General features: G+C 45.4%; 1 protein-coding gene across 1 annotated transcript in view; it reads left to right on the top strand.

Annotated features, from left to right (window-relative positions):
• LOC123483105 (transmembrane protein 131-like) overlaps window positions 1-23,108 on the top strand; it is a gene marked incomplete at its 3' end in the record, with an annotated part of 56,867 nt that overhangs the window by 15,318 nt on the left and 18,441 nt on the right. Inside the window, 4 exon segments of the mRNA XM_045212594.1 lie at window positions 2,978-3,042; window positions 4,823-4,863; window positions 11,401-11,469; window positions 19,118-19,238. Coding sequence (XP_045068529.1) covers window positions 2,978-3,042; window positions 4,823-4,863; window positions 11,401-11,469; window positions 19,118-19,238 — 296 coding nt within the window.

The following is a 23,108-nucleotide window of genomic DNA, read 5'->3' as shown; positions in this document are numbered from 1 at the left end:
TGGTCCCCTGGTCTAAAGTAGTGTACCATAAAGGGAACAGAGGCTCTGGTCCCCTGGTCTAAAGTAGTGTACCATAAAAGGGAACAGAGGCTCTGGTCCCCTGGTCTAAAGTAGTGTACCATAAAAGGGAACAGAGGCTCTGGTCCCCTGGTCTAAAGTAGTGTACCATAAAGGGAACAGAGGCTCTGGTCCCCTGGTCTAAAGTAGTGTACCATAAAGGGAACAGAGGCTCTGGTCCCCTGGTCTAAAGTAGTGTACCATAAAGGGAACAGAGGCTCTGGTCCCCTGGTCTAAAGTAGTGTACCATAAAGGGAACAGAGACTCTGGTCCCCTGGTCTAAAGTAGTGCACCATAAAGGGAACAGAGGCTCTGGTCCCCTGGTCTAAAGTAGTGTACCATAAAGGGAACAGAGACTCTGGTCCCCTGGTCTAAAGTAGTGTACCATAAAGGGAACAGAGGCTCTGGTCCCCTGGTCTAAAGTAGTGTACCATAAAGGGAACAGAGGCTCTGGTCCCCTGGTCTAAAGTAGTGGACCATAAAGGGAACAGAGGCTCTGGTCCCCTGGTCTAAAGTAGTGTACCATAAAGGGAACAGAGGCTCTGGTCCCCTGGTCTAAAGTAGTGGACCATAAAGGGAACAGAGGCTCTGGTCCCCTGGTCTAAAGTAGTGGACCATAAAGGGAACAGAGGCTCTGGTCCCCTGGTCTAAAGTAGTGTACCATAAAGGGAACAGAGGCTCTGGTCCCCTGGTCTAAAGTAGTGTACCATAAAGGGAACAGAGGCTCTGGTCCCCTGGTCTAAAGTAGTGTACCATAAAGGGAACAGAGGCTCTGGTCCCCTGGTCTAAAGTAGTGTACCATAAAGGGAACAGAGGCTCTGGTCCCCTGGTCTAAAGTAGTGTACCATAAAAGGGAACAGAGGCTCTGGTCCCCTGGTCTAAAGTAGTGTACCATAAAGGGAACAGAGGCTCTGGTCCCCTGGTCTAAAGTTGTGTACCATAAAGGGGAACAGAGGCTCTGGTCTCCTGGTCTAAAGTAGTGTACCATAAAGGGAACAGAGGCTCTGGTCCCCTGGTCTAAAGTAGTGTACCATAAAGGGAACAGGGTGCCATTTGGGACACCGCCTGCATGTCTGATTCGGATCCACATCCAGCAGCCTGGTCTCATAGACCAGACGTAACATAGTAAAGGTAAATGGGTCCAAACAGTATGATATGTTACATTTGGTCTGGTTACATAAGACTTAAGACTCTAGCAACCCAAACGTTGCGAGTTCGAATCTCATCACGGACAACTTTAGCATTTTAGTTAATTAGCAACTTTTCAACTACTTACAATTTTTTTGCCCACTTTGCAACTACTTAGCATGTTAGCCAACCCTTCCACTTCCCCTAACCCTTTTAGCTAACCCTTCCCCTAACCTTAACCCTTTTAGCTAACCCTTCCCCTAACCTTAACCCTTTTAGCTAACCCTTCCCCTAACCTTAACCCTTTTAGCTAACCCTTCCCCTAACCTTAACCCTTTTAGCTAACCCTTCCCCTAACCTTAACCCTTTTAGCCAACCCTTCCCCAACCTTAACCCTTTTAGCTAACCTCCAACCCTTTTAGCCCCTTCCCCTAACCTTAACCCTTTTAGCTAACCCTTCCCCTAACCTTAACCCTTCCCCTAACCTTAACCCTTTTAGCTAACCCTTCCCCTAACCCTTTTAGCTAACCCTTCCCCTAACCTTAACCCTTTTAGCTAACCCTTCCCCTAACCTTAACCCTTTTAGCTAACCCTTCCCCTAACCTTAACCCTTCCCCTAACCTTAACCCTTTCAGCTAACCCTTCCCCTAACCTTAACCCCTTTAGCTAACCCTTCCCCTAACCTTAACCCTTTTAGCCAACCCTTCCCCTAACCTTAACCCTTTTAGCTAACCCTTCCCCTAACCTTAACCCTTTTAGCTAACCCTTCCCCTAACCTTAACCCTTCCCCTAACCTTAACCCTTTTAGCTAACCCTTCCCCTAACCCTTTTAGCTAACCCTTCCCCTAACCTTAACCCTTTTAGCTAACCCTTCCCCTAACCTTAACCCTTCCCCTAACCTTAACCCTTTTAGCTAACCCTTCCCCTAACCATTTTAGCTAACCCTTCCCCTAACCTTAACCCTTCCCCTAACCTTAACCCTTTTAGCTAACCCTTCCCCTAACCTTAACCCTTCTCCTAACCTTAACCCTTTCAGCTAACCCTTCCCCTAACCTTAACCCTTTTAGCTAACCCTTCCCCTAACCTTAACCCTTTTAGCCAACCCTTCCCCTAACCTTAACCCTTTTAGCTAACCCTTCCCCTAACCTTAACCCTTTTAGCTAACCCTTCCCCTAACCTTAACCCTTTCCCTAACCTTAACCCTTTTAGCTAACCCTTCCCCTAACCTTAACCCTTTTAGCTAACCCTTCCCCTAACCTTAACCCTTTTAGCTAACCCTTCCCCTAACCTTAACCCTTTTAGCCAACCCTTCCCCTAACCTTAACCCTTTTAGCTAACCCTTCCCCTAACCTTAACCCTTTTAGCTAACCCTTCCCCTAACCTTAACCCTTTTAGCTAACCCTTCCCCTAACCGTAACCCTTTTAGCTAACCCTTCCCCTAACCTTAACCCTTTTAGCCAACCCTTCCCCTAACCTTAACCCTTTCAGCTAACCCTTCCCCTAACCTTAACCCTTTTAGCTAACCCTTCCCCTTCCCCTGACCTTAACCCTTTCCCTAACCTTAACCCTTTTATCATACGTTTTGCAAATCCATAATGTAATACGAAATGGGTGATGGACATCCACAATTTTAATACATACGAAACGTAACATATCATACTAAATGGACTGTCCCGGATTTACATACAGAATAATACGAAATGCTTTGAGACCAGGTTGCTTCCAGGGAGCTACTAGTTATTGTCCAAATGACCCTTGAACTGGCATGTAACTCCTGTCTCTGTCTTCACAGCGTTCATACGGTCAGACACGATCCTCGAGGTGCTACACTTTGGAGAAGGAGGAAGCCTCTTACAGGTAAGCCACAGTTCATCTCTTTAAGCAGCCAGTTAACCTTTTTGTTGAAACACTTGTTACTTTTATGACTGGAGGTTCCTCTGTGTTTGTTCCGGCTCAGTAAAGCTGTCTGTTATTGTGTAGTAGGACTCTCCTATACTAGTGGTGTAAAATGACAGAACCAAATACCACCCTGTTCTTTACCTGGCTACCCAGACTCCTTGCTCCTGCCAAACGCTAGGCCACGCCCGCATTCGTTCCTTCTCCTCAAGGAGTCTGGATCTGAGTATCCTTCACCGAATGCCAACACGTTCAGGACTGGTCTGACTGGTCCAGAAACCGATGGTTTGGGTAGAGCAGGTGGTAAAGAGGTGGTTTTGAAAATGTGTCATTGGCTTTGATACTCTGATAGGTCAGAGACGATCCAATCGCCGATGACTTTGTTTTGTACTCGTCACCACCAACGACTTCAATGATGGCAGTCTCAGACTGAAGTATGTAGAGCAGAACCACAGAGCAGCAGAACTATTTAGTGTGAGTAGTCAGGCTACCCTATTCTAGAGCATTACTTTGGACCAGAACCTTTACAGTCTGTATATCGGCTATAGGGTGCTGTTCTAGAGCATTACTTTGGACCAGAACCTTTACAGTCTGTATATCAGCTATAGGGTGCCGTTCTAGAGCATTACTTTGGACCAGAACCTTTACAGTCTGTATATCAGCTATAGGGTGCCGTTCTAGAGCATTACTTTGGACCAGAACCTTTACTGTCTGTGTATCAGTTATAGGGTGCTGTTCTAGAGCATTACTTTGGACCAGAACCTTTACAGTCTGTATATCAGCTATAGGGTGCTGTTCTAGAGCATTACTTTGGACCAGAACCTTTAGTCTGTATATCAGCTATAGGGTGCTGTTCTAGAGCATTACTTTGGACCAGAGCCTTTACAGTCTGTATATCAGCTATAGGGTGCTGTTCGAGAGCATTACTTTGGACCAGAACCTTTACAGTCTGTATATCAGCTATAGGGGGCCGTTCTAGAGCATTACTTTGGACCAGAGCCCTCTGGGCACTACATAGGGAATAGGGTGCCTTTTGGGACGCAGGCATGGCTTAACAGACCAGCAGAAAGAAGCACCGCTAGATAGTAGATTTAACATTAACATTTTAGTCATTTAGCAGACGCTCTTATCCAGAGCGACTTACAGTTAGTGAGTGCATACATTATTTTTATTTTTTATACTAGCCCCCCGTGGGAATTGAACCCACAACCCTGGCGTTGCAAATGCCATGCTCTACCAACTGAGCTACATCCCAGCCGGCCATTCCCTCCCCTACCCTGGACGACGCTGGGCCAATTGTGTGCCGCCCCATGGGTCTCCCGGTCGCGGCCGGCTACGACAGAGCCTGGATTCGAACCAGGATCTCTAGTGACACAGCTAGCACTGCGATGCAGTGCCTTAGACCACTGCGCCACTCGGGAGTACAACTGGCCTACACTGGATTTAGCTCACTTGGCAGCATCACAAACACTCCCACTCATTCATACAGAAGGACACTCACTTCCACTGACTCAGAGAGATGCCCTGCCAGTGGGAATACTGCTAATGTAAAGACTGTAAAGATATTTTTAGGTTCATACAGTCTATATCCAGTCACTCACATACAGTACTGTTTCACACCCTCACACATATCATACTACATTCTCCTGATTTTAACAAGTTTTGTATTTTGAACATAAACTTGTGTTGCCTTTCAGAAGCTTTACTAAAACATATCGTGATTGTTTTCTTCTCTTTGCAGACAGAGTCTGACATTGATCTTAGTTTATTTAACAGAAAAAGGTAAGTTGTCTATTTTTTGTCTCTCTTCAATCCAATGTGCTGCCCCCAATTATCCAGTTGGACTACAGAGACAGATCCCAGCATGTGTTTCACATTAGAAAGGCCATGCGATGCTTGTTGTGGGACGTGAATCTGCCATTTAGATAAATGACCTGGCTTGTTACCGTGCTTGTTACTGGACTTGTGGATCTGCAATTAGATAGATTACCTGATGCATGGACCGCCTTCACAAAAGAAAGATTGCAGTTTTGAAACTGCAGTAACTGCAGTCGCTTGTGGTATTTTGGATACAGTATTTGCAGCATCAGTTATACTGCACTCTATCTGCAATCTTTTTTCATAAGGGCGGTTTGAGTTTTTACTTTACCTTCTATAACAGTATTTTAATGTTTGGTTTGTTAAATGTAATGCGCAACTCCGCCGCGTATCATGTCAGTTTTTATAGTTTACTCTGTTTGCTCCTTGAGTCATCTCTGTCCCTCTGTATGTGCTGAATACAACAGGTGCAGACATTACAGTGAAATGCTTACTGACAGCCCTTAACCAACAATGCATTTATTTTTTAATTAAAAAGTAAAATAAAACAACAACAAAAAAGTGTTGAGAAAAAAAAGAGCAGAAGTAAAATAAAATAACAGTAGGGAGGCTATATATACAGGGGGGTACCGGTGCAGAGTCAATGTGCGGGGGCACCGGCTAGTTGAGGTAGTTGAAGTAATATGTACATGTGGGTAGAGTTAAAGTGACTATGCATAAATAATTAACAGAGTAGCAGCAGCGTAAAAAGATGGGGTGGGGGTGGGGGGGCAGTGCAAATAGTCCGGGTAGCCATGATTAGCTGTTTAGGAGTCTTATGGCTTGGGGGTAGAAGCTGTTGAGAAGTCTTTTGGACCTAGACTTGGCACTCCGGTACCGCTTGCCGTGCGGTAGCAGAGAGAACAGTCTATGACTAGGGTGGCTGGAGTCTTTGACAATTTTGAGGGCCTTCCTCTGACACCGCCTGGTATAGAGGTCCTGGATGGCAGGAAGCTTTGCCCCAGTGATGTACTGGGCCGTACGCACTACCCTCTGTAGTGCCTTGCGGTCGGAGGCCGAGCAGATGCCATACCAGGCAGTGATGCAACCAGTCAGGATGCTTTCGATGGTGCAGCTGTAGAATTCTTTGAGGATCTGAGGACCCATGCCAAATCTTTTCAGTCTCCTGAGGGGGAATAGGCTTTCTCGTGCCCTCTTCACGACTGTCTTGGTGTGTTCGGACCATGATAGTTCAAGGAACTTTAAGCTCTCAACCTGTTCCACTACAGCCCCGTCGATGAGAATGGAGGCGTGCTCAGTCCTCTTTTTTTTTCCTGTAGTCCACAATCAACTCCTTTGTCTTGGTCACGTTGAGGGAGAGGTTGTTATCCTGGCACCACACGGCCAGGTCTCTGACCTCCTCCCTATAGGCTGTCTCATCGTTGTCGGTGATCAGGCCTACCACTGTTGTCTCATCGGCAAACTTAATGATGGTGTTGGAGTCGTGCCTGGCCATGCAGTCATGGGTGAACAAGGGGTACAGGAGGGGACTGAGCACGCACCCCTGAGGGGCCCCCGTGTTGAGGATCAGTGTGGCAGATGTGTTGTTACCTACCCTTACCACCTGGGGGCGGCCCGTCAGGAAGTCCAGGATCCAGTTGCAGAGGGAGGTGTTCAGTCCCAGGGTCCTTAGCTTAGTGATGAGCTTTGAGGGGACTATGGTGTTGAATGCTGAGCTGTAGTCAATGAATAGCATTCTCACTTAGGTGTTCCTCTTGTCCAGGTGGGAAAGGGCAGTGTGGAGTGCAATAGAGATTGTATCATCTGTGGATCTGTTGGGGCGGTATGCAAATTGGAATGGGTCAAGGGTTTCTGGGATAATGGTGTTGATGTGAGCCATGACCAGCCTTTCAAAGCACTTCATGGCTACAGACGTGAGTGTTACGGGTCGGTAGTCATTTAGGCAGGTTATCTTAGTGTCCTTGGGCACGGGGACTATGGTGGTCTGCTTGAAACATGTTGGTATTACAGACTCAGTCAGGGACATGTTGAAAATGTCAGTGAAGACACTTGCCAGTTGGTTAGCATATGCTCGGAGTACACGTCCTGGTAATCCGTCTGGCACTGCAGCCTTGTGAATGTTGACCTGCTTAAAAGTCTTACTCACATTGGCTACGGAGAGCGTGATCACATAGTCATCCGGAACAGCTGGTGCTCTCATGCATGTTTCAGTGTTGCTTGCCTCGAAGCGAGTGTAGAAGTGGTTTAGCTCGTCTGGAAGTATTGTGTCACTGGGCAGCTCGCGGCTGTGCTTCCCTTTGTAGTCTGTAATAGTTTTCAAGCCCTGCCACATCCGACGAGCGTCAGAGCCGGTGTAGTACGATTCAATCTTAGGTCTGTATTGACTCTTTGCCTGTTTGATGGTTCGTCGGAGGGCATAGCAGGATTTCTTATAAGCGTCCGGGTTAGAGTGACGCTCCTTGAAAGCGGCAGCTCTACCCTTTAGCTCAGTGCAGATGTTGCCTGTAATCCATGGCTTCTGGTTGGGGTATGTACGTACGGTCACTGTGGGGATGACGTCATCGATGCACTTTTTGATGAAGCCAGTGACTGATGTGGTGTACTCCTCAATGCTATCTGAAGAATCCCGGAACATGTAGCTTAGCATCTGCGTCATCCTAACTGACCTAAAACAGATAATTTTTACTAGGATTAAATGTCAGGAATTGTGAAAAACTGAGTTTAAATGTATTTGGCTAAGGTGTATGTAAACTTCCGACTTCAACTGTACACACAGTACCAGTCAAAAGTTTGGACACACTTACTCATCCAAAACTATGAAATAACACATATGGAATCATGTAGTAACCAAAAAAGTGTTCAACAAATCAAAATGTGTTTTATAGCCACCCATTGCCTTGATGACAGCTTTGCACACTCTTGGCATTCTCTCAACCAGCTTCACCTGGAATGCTTTTCCAACAGTCTTGAAGGAGTTCCCACATATGCTGAGCACTTGTTGGCTGCTTTTCCTTCACTCTGCGGTCCGACTCATCCCAAACCATCTCAATTGGGTTGAGGTCGGGGATTGTGGAGGCCAGGTCATCTGATGCAGCACTCCATCACTCTCCTTCTTGGTAAAATAGCCCTTACACAGCCTGGAGGTGTGTTGGGTCATTGTCCTGTTGAAAAACAAATGATAGTCCCACTAAGCCCAAACCAGATGGGATGGCGTATCGCTGCAGAATGCTGTGGTAGCCATGCTGGTTAAGTGTGCCTTGAAATCTAAATAAATCACAGATAGTGTTACCAGCATAGCACCCAAACACCGTAACATACATTGTACCATGCTTTCATGTTTCACTACATGGCTGCTAGTACAAAACCATGGTATTTGTTTCATTTGTACTACCATGGTTCATTTTTGTACCATGGTAGCTAGTACAATGAAACAAATATAATGTTTTTTTGGTCACTACCATGGCAGGAAAATACCATGGTACTGGTGCAAATAAAAAAAAAAACATGATATTACCCTGGTATTTTTTTCATTGTACTACAATGGTACATTTTTGTAAGGGTACAAGCTGGCGAGCTCTATGGCGCTACCATGCTATGTTGTTGTCTTAGGTCTCTCTTTATGTAGTGTTGTGGTGTGGTGTCGCTCTCATCGTGATGTGTATTTTGTCCTATATTTTTTTAAATTTATTTTTTATCCCAGCCCCCTGTTCCCCGCAGGAGGCCTTTTGCCTTTTGGTAGGCCGTCATTGTAAATACGATTCTTAACTGACTTGCCTAGTTAAATAAAAAATAACGGCTATCATCATCGGGTGGTGGTTAGCCATGTAGCTAGCTAGCTAACTTAGCTGCTAGGATAGCTCACTAACATTAGCATGCTAGACAAGTAGGCTAACGTGCGCAAGTTAGCCTACTAGCTGCCAAAGCCATCCATAGCGAAATGTTTTATCATTCATAGCTAGTTATCTTATCTCTACATGTTTCCTCAAGTTCAAGGCAGAGTTTTTGTAGGCAGCCACCTTCTGCTATCATGGGTAAGCAAAGCTTGCATTGCATTGATTACACTATCGCCTCTCCTGTGCTTGAAGAAGAACTGGTCACTGAAATGCATTCTCCTCATCTTCTTCAGAAGATTCTGTGTCTGGGTTTTCTCCTGACTCTCCTCCATCTCCATTGTTTTTCACCACGTCTTGAACTAGCTATTTTCTTTTGGCCTGTTCATCATTCAGTATGTCCGCACAGCTTGATTTGATTGGTCTGTACTCCTGAGTGGCGCAGTGGTCTAAGGCACTGCATCGCAGTGCTAACTGTGCCACTAGAGATCCTGGTTCGAATCCAGGCTCTTTCGCAGCCGGCCGCGACCGGGAGACTCATGGGCGGCGCACAATTGGCCCAGCGTCGTCCAGGGTAGGGGAGGGAATGGCCGGCAGGGATGTAGCTCAATTGATAGAGCATGGCGTTTGCAACGCCAGGGTTGTGGGTTCGTTTCCCACAGGGGGCCAGTATAAAAAATAATAATATATATATATATATGTATTCACTAACTGTAAGTGGCTCTGGATAAGAGCGTCTGCTAAATGACGTAAATGTAAAATATCTGTTTTGATGCGTGAAATCTGACTTGATTGGTCACTCTGACTAAACAACTCTTTTGTTGTGGCTGCGAGGGGCTCCTCCCGCGACCTTTCTGTGTCAACATGATCTACCATTATGGATAGCTTACAAAATGTGAATCTGTAACAGATGGTTTTTAAAAAGGTAACGAAGTACAATACTTCATTCAAAACATAAGTACAAGTAAAATAACTGACTTTGAAAAATACTCTCAAAAGTACAAGTACTCTGAAAAGCTACTCAATTACAGTAATGATAGTATTTGTAATTCGTTACTTCCCACCTCCGGGGATGCCATGTAGAGACGGGACGGGACGGTGCAGCAGACGGGTTAGAGAACTAAGAAGCTAACTGATGTTGAGCCCAGCTGCCATGGTGGGAGCGGTCTTTGTATGCTCTCTATCAGCCCTGTACAGCTGGGAGGGAATGGATATGAGATCTATTTTTATTAATTTTTTATTTCACCTTTATTTAACCAGGAAGCCAGTTGAGAACAAGTTCTCATTTACAACTGCGACCTGGCCAAGATAAAGCAAAGCAGTGTGATAAAAACAACAACACAGAGTTACATATGGGGTAAAACAAAACATAAAGTCAAAAATACAACAGAAAATATATATACAGTGTGTGCCAATGTAGTAAGTTATTGAGGTAAGGCAATAAATAGGCTATAGTGCAAAATAGTTAACATTTTGTATTAACACTGGAATGATAGATGTGCAAAAGATGATGTGCAAATAGAGATACTGGGGTGCAAATGAGCAAAATAAATAACAATATGGGGATGAGGTAGTTGGGTGGGCTAATTTCAGATGGCTGTGTACAGGTGCAGTGATCGGTAAGCTGCTCTGACAACCCCTGTCTACAGCTGGGAGGGAATGGGTATGAGATCTAAATCCTGTCTACAGCTGGGAGGGAATGGGTATGAGATCTAAATCCTGTCTACAGCTGGGAGGGAATGGGTATGAGATCTAAATCCTGTCTACAGCTGGGAGGGAATGGGTATGAGATCTAAATCCTGTCTACAGCTGGGAGGAATGGTAACTAAATCTGTCTACAGCTGGGAGGGAATGGGTATGAGATCTAAATCCTGTCTACAGCTGGGAGGGAATGGGTATGAGATCTAAATCCTGTCTACAAGTTTGATTTGCATGTGATGTCCATCCAGTAATGGCCCACAACAGAGCTGTATGATTCTACCTGCAGGGAGGATTCAGTGAGGAAGAGGATGCCCTGACCCTCCTGCCTACTGGATCACACCTGTTCTCAGGCTTGCTTGGTGGCTTCCTCCCCTCTCTGCCTGGAGCTCCATACACCTGTTCTCAGGCTTGCTTGGTGGCTTCCTCCCCTCTCTGCCTGGAGCTCCACACACCTGTTCTCAGGCTTGCTTGGTGGCTTCCTCCCCTCTCTGCCTGGAGCTCCACAGACCTGTTCTCAGGCTTGCTTGGTGGCTTCCTCCCCTCTCTGCCTGGAGCTCCACAGACCTGTTCTCAGGCTTGCTTGGTGGCTTCCTCCCCTCTCTGCCTGGAGCTCCACACACCTGTGAACCTGCGTGCCTACTCTCTCAACCAATCAGGGCTTCTCTCTGCCAGTCTGTGTGACAACAAACTCTATGCATCTGTGCAGTGCGTTTCTATGTGGACACAAGGATCCACAACCGGTAGAAACAAAGATGTTTGTCTTTGGGAGAAACAGGACATGATGTCTGTGTGTGTGTGTGTGTGTGTGTGTGTGTGTGTACTGTTTAGTTTGAGATGCATTGCACATTAATTTAACCTGGACGCCACTGTAGTGTACGTTAAATTGCAGATCCAGATCAACATGGAGCCCCAACTCTCTACCTGGTACTGTCCTCTTCCTGTCTCACTGTCCTCTTCCTGTCTCCTCCAGTGCATCCCCACATCCAGAGAACTGCAAACCTATACTCTTCCAGCCTCCAATGCTGGACTTCCATGAACAGTAAGTACCTGACTAGTCCACCTTCCCTTCTTTCATCCCCTCCCTCCCTCCCTCCCTCCCTCCCTCCCTCCCTCCCTCCTCCCTCCCTCCCTCCCTCCCTCCCTCCCTCCCTCCCTATAGTTTCCCTCACCCTCCCTCCCTCCCTCCACTAGTAGTGTGTTCCCTCACCCTCCCTCCCTCCCTCCCTCCACTAGTAGTGTGTTCCCTCACCCTCCCTCCCTCCCTCCCTCCCTACTCCCTCCTCTCCCTCCCTCCCTCCCTCCCTCCCTCCCTCCCTCCCTCCCTCCCTCCCTCCCTCCCTCCCTCCCTCCCTCCCTCCACTAGTAGTGTGTTCCCTCACCCTCCCTCCCTCCCTCCACTGGTAGTGTGTTCCCTCAACCTCCTCCCTCCCTCCACTAGTAGTGTGTTCCCTCACCCTCCCTCCCTCCCTCCACTAGTAGTGTGTTCCCTCCCTCCCTCCACTAGTAGTGTGTTCCCCCTCCCTCCCTCCCTCCCTCCCTCCCTCCCTCCCTCCCTCCCTCCCTCCCTTCACTAGTAGTGTGTTCCCTTGTCCTCCCTCCCTCCCTCCCTCCACTAGTAGTGTTGGTGTTTTTCTCTCTATTTAGCTAGTCTTCACAGTTTCATAATAACTGAGTCTGTGATTGAAGCCAAACAATAGGACTAAAACCTAGTCTCTGTTGAACAGGGAACAGCCTTCTACAGCTATGTTTGGGATCCATATTAATGCGTTAGACTGACGGATTACCAGTCAGATATACAGACAGTGGTAACATTGGTGTGGTCAGATTTATTAGATCCACACTGACAATGGAAGTAGACTCACTGATCTCATGTTATGTTGTCCTACCCTCCTCAAAACATGCCTTACTAACCTCATCAAACATACCTTACTAACCTCATCAAACATACCTTACTAACCTCATCAAAACATGCCTTACTACCCTCCTCAAAACATGCCTTACTACCCTCCTCAAAACATGCCTTACTACCCTCCTCAAAACATGCCTTACTAACCTCATCAAACATGCCATACTACCCTCCTCAAAACATGCCTTACTAACCTCCTCAAAACATGCCTTACTAAACTCATCAAAACATACCTTACTACCCTCCTCAAAACATGCCTTACTACCCTCCTCAAAACATGCCTTAATAATCTCCTCAAAACATGCCTTACTAACCTCCTCAAAACATGCCTTACTAACCTCCTCAAAACATACCTTAATAACGTCCTCAAAACATGCCTTACTAACCTCCTCAAAACATACCTTACTACCCTCCTCAAAACATGCCTTAATAACGTCCTCAAAACATGCCTTACTAACCTCCTCAAAACATACCTTACTACCCTCCTCAAAACATGCCTTAATAATCTCCTCAAAACATGCCTTACTACCCTCCTCAAAACATGCCTTAATAATCTCCTCAAAACATGCCTTACTATCCTCCTCAAAACATGCCTTAATAATCTCCTCAAAACATGCCTTACTACCCTCCTCAAAACATGCCTTAATAACCTCCTCAAAACATACCTTACTAATCTCCTCAAAACATGCCTTAATAACTTCCTCAAACCATGCCTTACTACCCTCCTCAAAACATGCCTTACTAACCTCCTCAAAACATGCCTTAATAACCTCCTCAAAACATACCTTACTACCCTCCTCAAAACATGCCTTACTAACCTCCTCAAAACATGCCTTAATAATCTCCTCAAAACATGCCTTAATAACTTCCTCAAACCATGCCTTACTACCCTCCTCAAAACATACCTTAATAATCTCCTTAAAACATGCCTTACTACCCTCCTCAAAACATGCCTTAATAATCTCCTCAAAACATGCCTTACTACCCTCCTCAAAACATGCCTTAATAACCTCCTCAAACCATGCCTTACTACCCTCCTCAAAAAATGCCTTACTACCCTCCTCAAAACATGCCTTAATAATCTCCTCAAAACATGCCTTACTACCCTCCTCAAAACATGCCTTAATAACGTCCTCAAAACATGCCTTACTAACCTCCTCAAAACATACCTTACTAACCTCCTCAAAACATGCCTTACTAACCTCCTCAAAACATACCTTAATAACGTCCTCAAAACATGCCTTACTAACCTCCTCAAAACATACCTTACTACCCTCCTCAAAACATGCCTTAATAATCTCCTCAAAACATGCCTTACTACCCTCCTCAAAACATGCCTTAATAATCTCCTCAAAACATGCCTTACTATCCTCCTCAAAACATGCCTTAATAATCTCCTCAAAACATGCCTTACTAACCTCCTCAAAACATACCTTACTAATCTCCTCAAAACATGCCTTAATAACTTCCTCAAACCATGCCTTACTACCCTCCTCAAAACATGCCTTAATAATCTCCTCAAAACATGCCTTACTAACCTCCTCAAAACATGCCTTACTAACCTCCTCAAAACATGCCTTACTAACCTCCTCAAACATACCTTAATAATCTCCTTAAAACATGCCTTACTACCCTCCTCAAAACATGCCTTAATAATCTCCTCAAAACATGCATTACTACCCTCCTCAAAACATGCCTTAATAACCTCCTCAAACCATGCCTTACTACCCTCCTCAAAAAATGCCTTAATAATCTCCTCAAAACATGCCTTACTACCCTCCTCAAAACATGCCTTAATAACGTCCTCAAAACATGCCTTACTAACCTCCTCAAAACATACCTTACTAACCTCCTCAAAACATGCCTTAATAATCTCCTCAAAACATGCCTTACTACCCTCCTCAAAACATGCCTTACTAACCTCCTCAAAACATGCCTTACTAACCTCCTCAAAACATGCCTTACTACCCTCCTCAAAACATGCCTTAATAATCTCCTCAAAACATGCCTTACTACCCTCCTCAAAACATGCCTTAATAATCTCCTCAAAACATGCCTTACTAATCTCCTCAAAACATGCCTTACTACCCTCCTCAAAACATGCCTTACTACCCTCCTCAAAACATGCCTTAATAACCTCCTCAAAACATGCCTTAATAACCTCCTCAAAACATACCTTACTAACCTCCTCAAAACATGCCTTAATAACCTCCTCAAAACATGCCTTAATAACCTCCTCAAAACATGCCTTACTAACCTCCTCAAAACATGCCTTAATAACCTCCTCAAAACATGCCTTACTAACCTCCTCAAAACATGCCTTAATAACCTCCTCAAAACATGCCTTAATAACCTCATCAAAACATGCCTTAATAATCTCCTCAAAACATGCCTTACTAACCTCCTCAAAACATGCCTTAATAACCTCATCAAAACATGCCTTACTAACCTCCTCAAAACATGCCTTACTAACCTCATCAAAACATGCCTTACTAACCTCCTCAAAACATGCCTTAATAACCTCCTCAAAACATGCCTTACTAACCTCCTCAAAACATGCCTTAATAACCTCCTCAAACCATGCCTTAATAACCTCATCAAAACATGCCTTACTAACCTCCTCAAAACATGCCTTACTAACCTCCTCAAAACATGCCTTAATAACCTCATCAAAACATGCCTTACTAACCTCCTCAAAACATGCCTTAATAACCTCCTCAAAACATGCCTTACTAACCTCCTCAAAACATGCCTTAATAACCTCCTCAAAACATGCCTTACTAACCTCCTCAAAACATGCCTTAATAACCTCCTCAAACCATGCCTTACTACCCTCCTCAAAACATACCTTACTAACCTCCTCAAAACATGCCTTAATAACGTCCTCAAAACATGCCTTAATAACCTCCTCAAAACATACCTTACTAACCTCCTCAAAACATGCCTTAATAACCTCCTCAAAACATGCCTTACTACCCTCCTCAAAACATACCTTACTAACCTCCTCAAAACATGCCTTAATAACCTCCTCAAACCATGCCTTACTACCCTCCTCAAAACATGCCTTAATAATCTCCTCAAAACATGCCTTACTACCCTCCTCAAAACATGCCTTAATAACGTCCTCAAAACATGCCTTACTAACCTCCTCAAAACATACCTTACTAACCTCCTCAAAACATGCCTTAATAACGTCCTCAAAACATGCCTTAATAACCTCCTCAAAACATACCTTACTAACCTCCTCAAAACATGCCTTAATAACCTCCTCAAACCATGCCTTACTACCCTCCTCAAACCATGCCTTACTACCCTCCTCAAAACATGCCTTAATAATCTCCTCAAAACATGCCTTACTAACCTCCTCAAACATACCTTACTAACCTCCTCAAAACATGCCTTAATAACCTCCTCAAACCATGCCTTACTACCCTCCTCAAAACATGCCTTAATAATCTCCTCAAAACATGCCTTACTAACCTCCTCAAAACATACCTTACTAACCTCCTCAAAACATGCCTTACTAACCTCCTCAAAACATGCCTTACTAACCTCATCAAAACATACCTTAATAATCTCCTTAAAAAATGCCTTAATAACGTCCTCAAAACATGCCTTACTAACCTCCTCAAAACATACCTTACTAACCTCATCAAAACATGCCTTACTAACCTCATCAAAACATGCCTTAATAATCTCCTCAAAACATGCCTTAATAATCTCCTCAAAACATGCCTTACTACCCTCCTCAAAACATGCCTTACTACCCTCCTCAAAACATGCCTTACTACCCTCCTCAAAACATGCCTTAATAACCTCCTCAAAACATGCCTTACTAACCTCCTCAAAACATGCCTTACTAACCTCCTCAAAACATGCCTTACTACCCTCCTCAAAACATACCTTACTAACCTCATCAAAACATACCTTAATAATCTCCTTAAAACATGCCTTAATAACGTCCTCAAAACATGCCTTAATAACGTCCTCAAAACATGCCTTAATAACCTCCTCAAACCATGCCTTACTACCCTCCTCAAAACATGCCTTAATAATCTCCTCAAAACATGCCTTACTACCCTCCTCAAAACATGCCTTAATAACGTCCTCAAAACATGCCTTACTAACCTCCTCAAAACATACCTTACTAACCTCCTCAAAACATGCCTTAATAACGTCCTCAAAACATGCCTTAATAACCTCCTCAAAACATACCTTACTAACCTCCTCAAAACATGCCTTAATAACCTCCTCAAACCATGCCTTACTACCCTCCTCAAACCATGCCTTACTACCCTCCTCAAAACATGCCTTAATAATCTCCTCAAAACATGCCTTACTAACCTCCTCAAAACATACCTTACTAACCTCCTCAAAACATGCCTTAATAACCTCCTCAAACCATGCCTTACTACCCTCCTCAAAACATGCCTTAATAATCTCCTCAAAACATGCCTTACTAACCTCCTCAAAACATACCTTACTAACCTCCTCAAAACATGCCTTACTAACCTCCTCAAAACATGCCTTACTAACCTCATCAAAACATACCTTAATAATCTCCTTAAAACATGCCTTAATAACGTCCTCAAAACATGCCTTACTAACCTCCTCAAAACATACCTTACTAACCTCATCAAAACATGCCTTACTAACCTCATCAAAACATGCCTTAATAATCTCCTCAAAACATGCCTTAATAATCTCCTCAAAACATGCCTTACTACCCTCCTCAAAACATGCCTTACTAACCTCCTCAAAACATGCCTTACTACCCTCCTCAAAACATGCCTTACTACCCTCCTCAAAACATGCCTTAATAACCTCCTCAAAACATGCCTTACTAACCTCCTCAAAACATGCCTTACTAACCTCCTCAAAACATGCCTTACTACCCTCCTCAAAACATACCTTACTTACCTTGTCATTACAGAGGAGGACAGGGAAACCTGTCATATAATGAATCACTGTCACAAAGAAAGGAAGGGGGACACACCCCCAGGCCGTTGGTATTCTCCATTATGTCAGTATGCCGTTGGTATTCTCCATTATGTCAGTATGCCGTTGGTATTCTCCATTATGTCAGTATGCCGTTGGTATTCTCCATTATGTCAGTATGCCGTTGGTATTCTCCATTATGTCAGTATGCTGTTGGTATTCTCAGTTATGTCAGTATGCCGTTGATATTCTCAGTTATGTCAGTATGCCATTGATATTCTCAGTTATGTCAGTATGCCGTTGATATTCTCAGTTATGTCAGTATGCCGTTGGTATTCTCAGTTATGTCAGTATGCCGTTGGTATTCTCAGTTATGTCAGTATGCCGTTGGTATTCTCCATTATGTCAGTAAGCTGTTGTATTGATGATAATGGAGACCTACAGCTTCACCTGGAATGCTTTCCAATAGTCTTGAAGGAGTTCCCATATATGCTGAGCACATGTTGGCTGCTTTTCCTTCACTCTGCCGTCCGACTCATCCCAAACCATCTCAATTTGGTTGAGGTCGGGGGATTGTGGAGGCCAGGTCATCTGATGCAGCACTCCATCACTCTCCTTCTTGGTAAAATAGCCCTTACACAGCCTGGAGGTGTGTTGGGTCATTGTCCTGTTGAAAAACAAAATGATAGTCCCACTAAGCCCAAACCAGATGGGATGGCGTATCGCTGCAGAATGCTGTGGTAGCCATGCTGGTTAAGTGTGCCTTGAATTCTAAATAAATCACAGACAGTATCACCAGCAAAGCACCCCCACACCATAACACCTCCTCCTCCATGCTTTACGGTGGGAAATACACATGCGGAGATCATCTGTTCACCCACACCGTGTCTCACAAAGACACGGCGGTTGGAACCAAAATCTCCAAATTGGACTCAAGACCAAAGACACATTTACACTGGTCTAATGTCCATTGCTTGTGTTTCTTGGCCCAAGCAGGTCTCTTCTTATTATTGATGTCCTTTAGTAGTGGTTTCTTTGCAGCAATTCGACCATGAAGGCCTGATTCACACAGTCCCCTCTGAACAGTTGATGTTGATGTGTCTGTGACTTGAGCTCTGTGAACATTTATTTGGGCTGCAATTTCTGAGGCTGGTAACTCTAATGAACTTATCCTCTGCAGCGGAGGTAACTCTGGGTCTTCCATTCCTGTGGCGGTCCTCATGAGAGCCAGTTTCATCATAGCGCTTGATGGTTTTTGCGACTGCACTTGAAGAAACTTCAAAAGTTCTTGAAATGTTCCGTATTGACTGACCTTCATGTCTTAAAGTAATGATGGACTGTCGTTTCTCTTTGCTTATTTGAGCTGTTCTTGCCATAATATGGACTTGGTCTTTTACCAAATAGGGCTATCTTCTGTATACCAACCCTACCTTGTCACAACACAACTGATTGGCTCAAACGCATTAACTTTTAAGAAGGTACACCTGTTAATTGAAATGCATTCCAGGTGACTACCTCATGAAGCTGGTTGAGAGAATGCCAAGAGTGTGCAAAGCTATCATCAAGGCAAAGGGTGGCTATTTGAAGAATCTCAAATATAACATATATATTTTGATTTGTTTAACACTTTTTTGGTTACTACATGATTCCATAATTGTTATTTTATAGTTTTGATGTCTTCACTATTATTCTACAATGTAAAAATAAAGAAAAACCCTTGAATGAGTAGTTGTGTCCAAACTTTTGACTGGTACTGTATATAAAACTTTATTGATGAGTCATGAAGATTTTATCATGTTATTTGTCCTTCCTTACACATTTGTTCTTTCCGCTTTTTCTCTAGGCCTGTTGGGATGCCAAAAATGGAAAATGTTTACTTGAATAATCCCAGCTCAGAAGAAATTAGTTTTGTTTCAATATCAGCGACAACAGCACATTTCCATGCATCCTTTTTCCAGAATAGGGTAAGTTATTAGGCCTATAAGAATCACATGATAAATATAATATTGACAAATTGTGTGTAATGTGAGGACACTGAGCCTGTGGCCATGGAGACAAATGGTGATGTCAGACTTCCTGTAAAAAACGCTTAAAATCGAAGCGTAGAACTGCTGAGCTTGCTCTTGTGAGAGACTTGACACATCTGGTCTCGCTCGGGGTGAGTAGTAACAGGTTGTGCTGCTTATAACCAGCTTTTACTTTGACATGTGACAGGCCAAAGAAGGGTGTCTCCTACGGCTTGCTGCACCTCTGATTGTGGAGCCCTTGACACATATTTTAGATCTATCCGTTCTCTTTGATATTATTCAAAATCGGTCTAGACCAAAGCGGCCTGCGGCTGGTAAAAAAATTACCTGCACAACAGAAGTCGGTGTATATCTGCTAATGGAATTCAGTCTAATTTACATTTTTTGTATTTAATATTTTATTTGGTCTTTTATAAAAAATACAAAACATACACATACAAATGACAACATTATACAAATATCAACTACATCACCCTGCCCAGACCCACTAGCTCCCCATCTCCATCAACTACATCACCCTGCCCAGACCCACTAGCTCCCCCATCTCCATCAACTACATCACCCTGCCCAGACCCACTAGCTCCCCCATCTCTAGATCAACTACATCACCCTGCCCAGACCCACTAGCTCCCCCGTCTCCATCAACTACATCACCCTGCCCAGACCCACTAGCTCCCCCATCTCCATCAACTACATCACTCTGCCCAGACCCACTAGCTCCCCCGTCTCCATCAACTACATCCCCCTGCCCAGACCCACTAGTTCCCCCCATCTCTAGATCAACTACATCACCCTGCCCAGACCCACTAGCTCCCCATCTCCATCAACTACATCCCCCTGCCCAGACCCACTAGTTCCCCCATCTCTAGATCAACTACATCACCCTGCCCAGACCCACTAGCTCCCCCATCTCCATCAACTACATCACCCTGCCCAGACCCACTAGCTCCCCATCTCCATCAACTACATCCCCTGCCCAGACCCACTAGCTCCCCCATCTCCATCAACTACATCACCCTGCCCAGACCCACTAGCTCCCCCCATCTCCAGATCAACTACATCCCCCTGCCCAGACCCACTAGCTCCCCCCATCTCCATCAACTACATCACCCTGCCCAGACCCACTAGCTCCCCCCATCTCCAGATCAACTACATCACCCTGCCCAGACCCACTAGCTCCCCCGTCTCCATCAACTACATCACCCTGCCCAGACCCACTAGCTCCCCCATCTCCATCAACTACATCACCCTGCCCAGACCCACTAGCTCCCCCATCTCCAGATCAACTACATCACCCTGCCCAGACCCACTAGCTCCCCCGTCTCCAGATCAACTACATCACCCTGCCCAGACCCACTAGCTCCCCATCTCCATCAACTACATCACCCTGCCCAGACCCACCAGCTCCCCCCATCTCCATCAACTACATCACCCTGCCCAGACCCACTAGCTCCCCCATCTCCATCAACTACATCCCCCTGCCCAGACCCACTAGCTCCCCCGTCTCCAGATCAACTACATCACCCTGCCCAGACCCACTAGCTCCCCCATCTCCATCAACTACATCCCCCTGCCCAGACCCACTAGATCCCCATCTCTATCAACTACATCACCCTGCCCAGACCCACTAGCTCCCCCGTCTCCAGATCAACTACATCACCCTGCCCAGACCCACTAGCTCCCCCATCTCCATCAACTACATCACCCTGCCCAGACCCACTAGCTCCCCCATCTCCATCAACTACATCCCCCTGCCCAGACCCACTAGCTCCCCCATCTCCAGATCAACTACATCACCCTGCCCAGACCCACTAGCTCCCCATCTCCAGATCAACTACATCACCCTGCCCAGACCCACTAGCTCCCCATCTCCAGATCAACTACATCACCCTGCCCAGACCCACTAGCTCCCCCATCTCCATCAACTACATCACCCTGCCCAGACCCACTAGCTCCCCATCTCCATCAACTACATCACCCTGCCCAGACCCACTAGCTCCCCCATCTCCATCAACTACATCACCCTGCCCAGACCCACTAGCTCCCCCATCTCCATCAACTACATCACCCTGCCCAGACCCACTAGCTCCCCCATCTCCATCAACTACATCCCCCTGCCCAGACCCACTAGCTCCCCCCATCTCTAGATCAACTACATCACCCTGCCCAGACCCACTAGCTCCCCCCATCTCTAGATCAACTACATCACCCTGCCCAGACCCACTAGCTCCCCCCATCTCTAGATCAACTACATCACCCTGCCCAGACCCACTAGCTCCCCCATCTCCATCAACTACATCACCCTGCCCAGACCCACTAGCTCCCCCCATCTCCATCAACTACATCACCCTGCCCAGACCCACTAGCTCCCCCCATCTCCATCAACTACATCACCCTGCCCAGACCCACTAGCTCCCCCCATCTCTAGATCAACTACATCACCCTGCCCAGACCCACTAGCTCCCCCATCTCCATCAACTACATCACCCTGCCCAGACCCACTAGCTCCCCCATCTCCATCAACTACATCACCCTGCCCAGACCCACTAGCTCCCCCCATCTCTAGATCAACTACATCACCCTGCCCAGACCCACTAGCTCCCCCATCTCCATCAACTACATCACCCTGCCCAGACCCACTAGCTCCCCCATCTCCATCAACTACATCACCCTGCCCAGACCCACTAGCTCCCCATCTCCATCAACTACATCACCCTGCCCAGACCCACTAGCTCCCCCATCTCCATCAACTACATCACCCTGCCCAGACCCACTAGCTCCCCCCATCTCCATCAACTACATCACCCTGCCCAGACCCACTAGCTCCCCCATCTCTAGATCAACTACATCACCCTGCCCAGACCCACTAGCTCCCCCCATCTCCAGATCAACTACATCACCCTGCCCAGACCCACTAGCTCCCCCATCTCCATCAACTACATCCCCCTGCCCAGACCCACTAGCTCCCCCATCTCCAGCGCCCGCATCACTCTCCGCCACATGGCCTCAAACTGCACCATTTTGTTTCTCTCCTTAGCCCATGCACTTTCAATATTTTAAATAATAAATCATATAATTTTTCCATTGTGTTAAAGATGGAGGATTGATTGATTTCCACGTTTTTAGTATACGTTTTGTTCAATTTGAGAGATGAGAAGCGATCGTCCAATCAATCGGGTATCTCACTACACCCCCATATGCCATATCTTGAAATATGCAGACAGACGGATTAAAAGTACATTTACATTGTAATACTTCTGACAGCAAACCTTTTAGCTCCGCCCACAGCCTCTGGACTTTACAGCCTTCCCAGAAAGCATGGATTATTAAGTCATTGTTCGTTTTACACTTGAGACATGACTCTGCCGTTGTGCTGTAAAATGTGTGAATTTTGGGTTAGGGTTAGGGTCTTGTATAATACTTCCTATACATTAGTTTATACCGGATTAAGCATTCATTTTCGTTAACTGTAATTTCGTCAGTTTTGCTCCAACATTCCTCCCATCTTGTGCCAACACCAGTTATTTTTAAGTCTCGGTTCCAATAGTTTATATTTTTTTTCTAAGAGGTTGTCAGTTGGATCGGCTCTCTGTAAGGTTTTGTATGTCTTCCCTGTCATATGAACATCCTTTTCTGACTCAAATAAGATTCCTTCAAGGTTGCTCTGACGTCCAAAAGATTGCAAATCAACATTCCGTGATATGTAACCATCTACACTGGTCAGTCCAAAATGACTTTTTAATTCTGTCATGGAAATAAATGATACGATAGAAGTCAGCGAATATCTGCTGATGGAGTTCAGTCTGA

The sequence above is a fragment of the Coregonus clupeaformis genome, unplaced genomic scaffold (assembly GCF_020615455.1).
Source record: "Coregonus clupeaformis isolate EN_2021a unplaced genomic scaffold, ASM2061545v1 scaf0028, whole genome shotgun sequence".
Taxonomy (NCBI): Eukaryota; Metazoa; Chordata; class Actinopteri; order Salmoniformes; family Salmonidae; genus Coregonus; species Coregonus clupeaformis.
The sequence above is the reverse complement of the archived record's forward strand: the minus strand, read 5'-3'. Positions and strand labels throughout refer to the sequence as shown.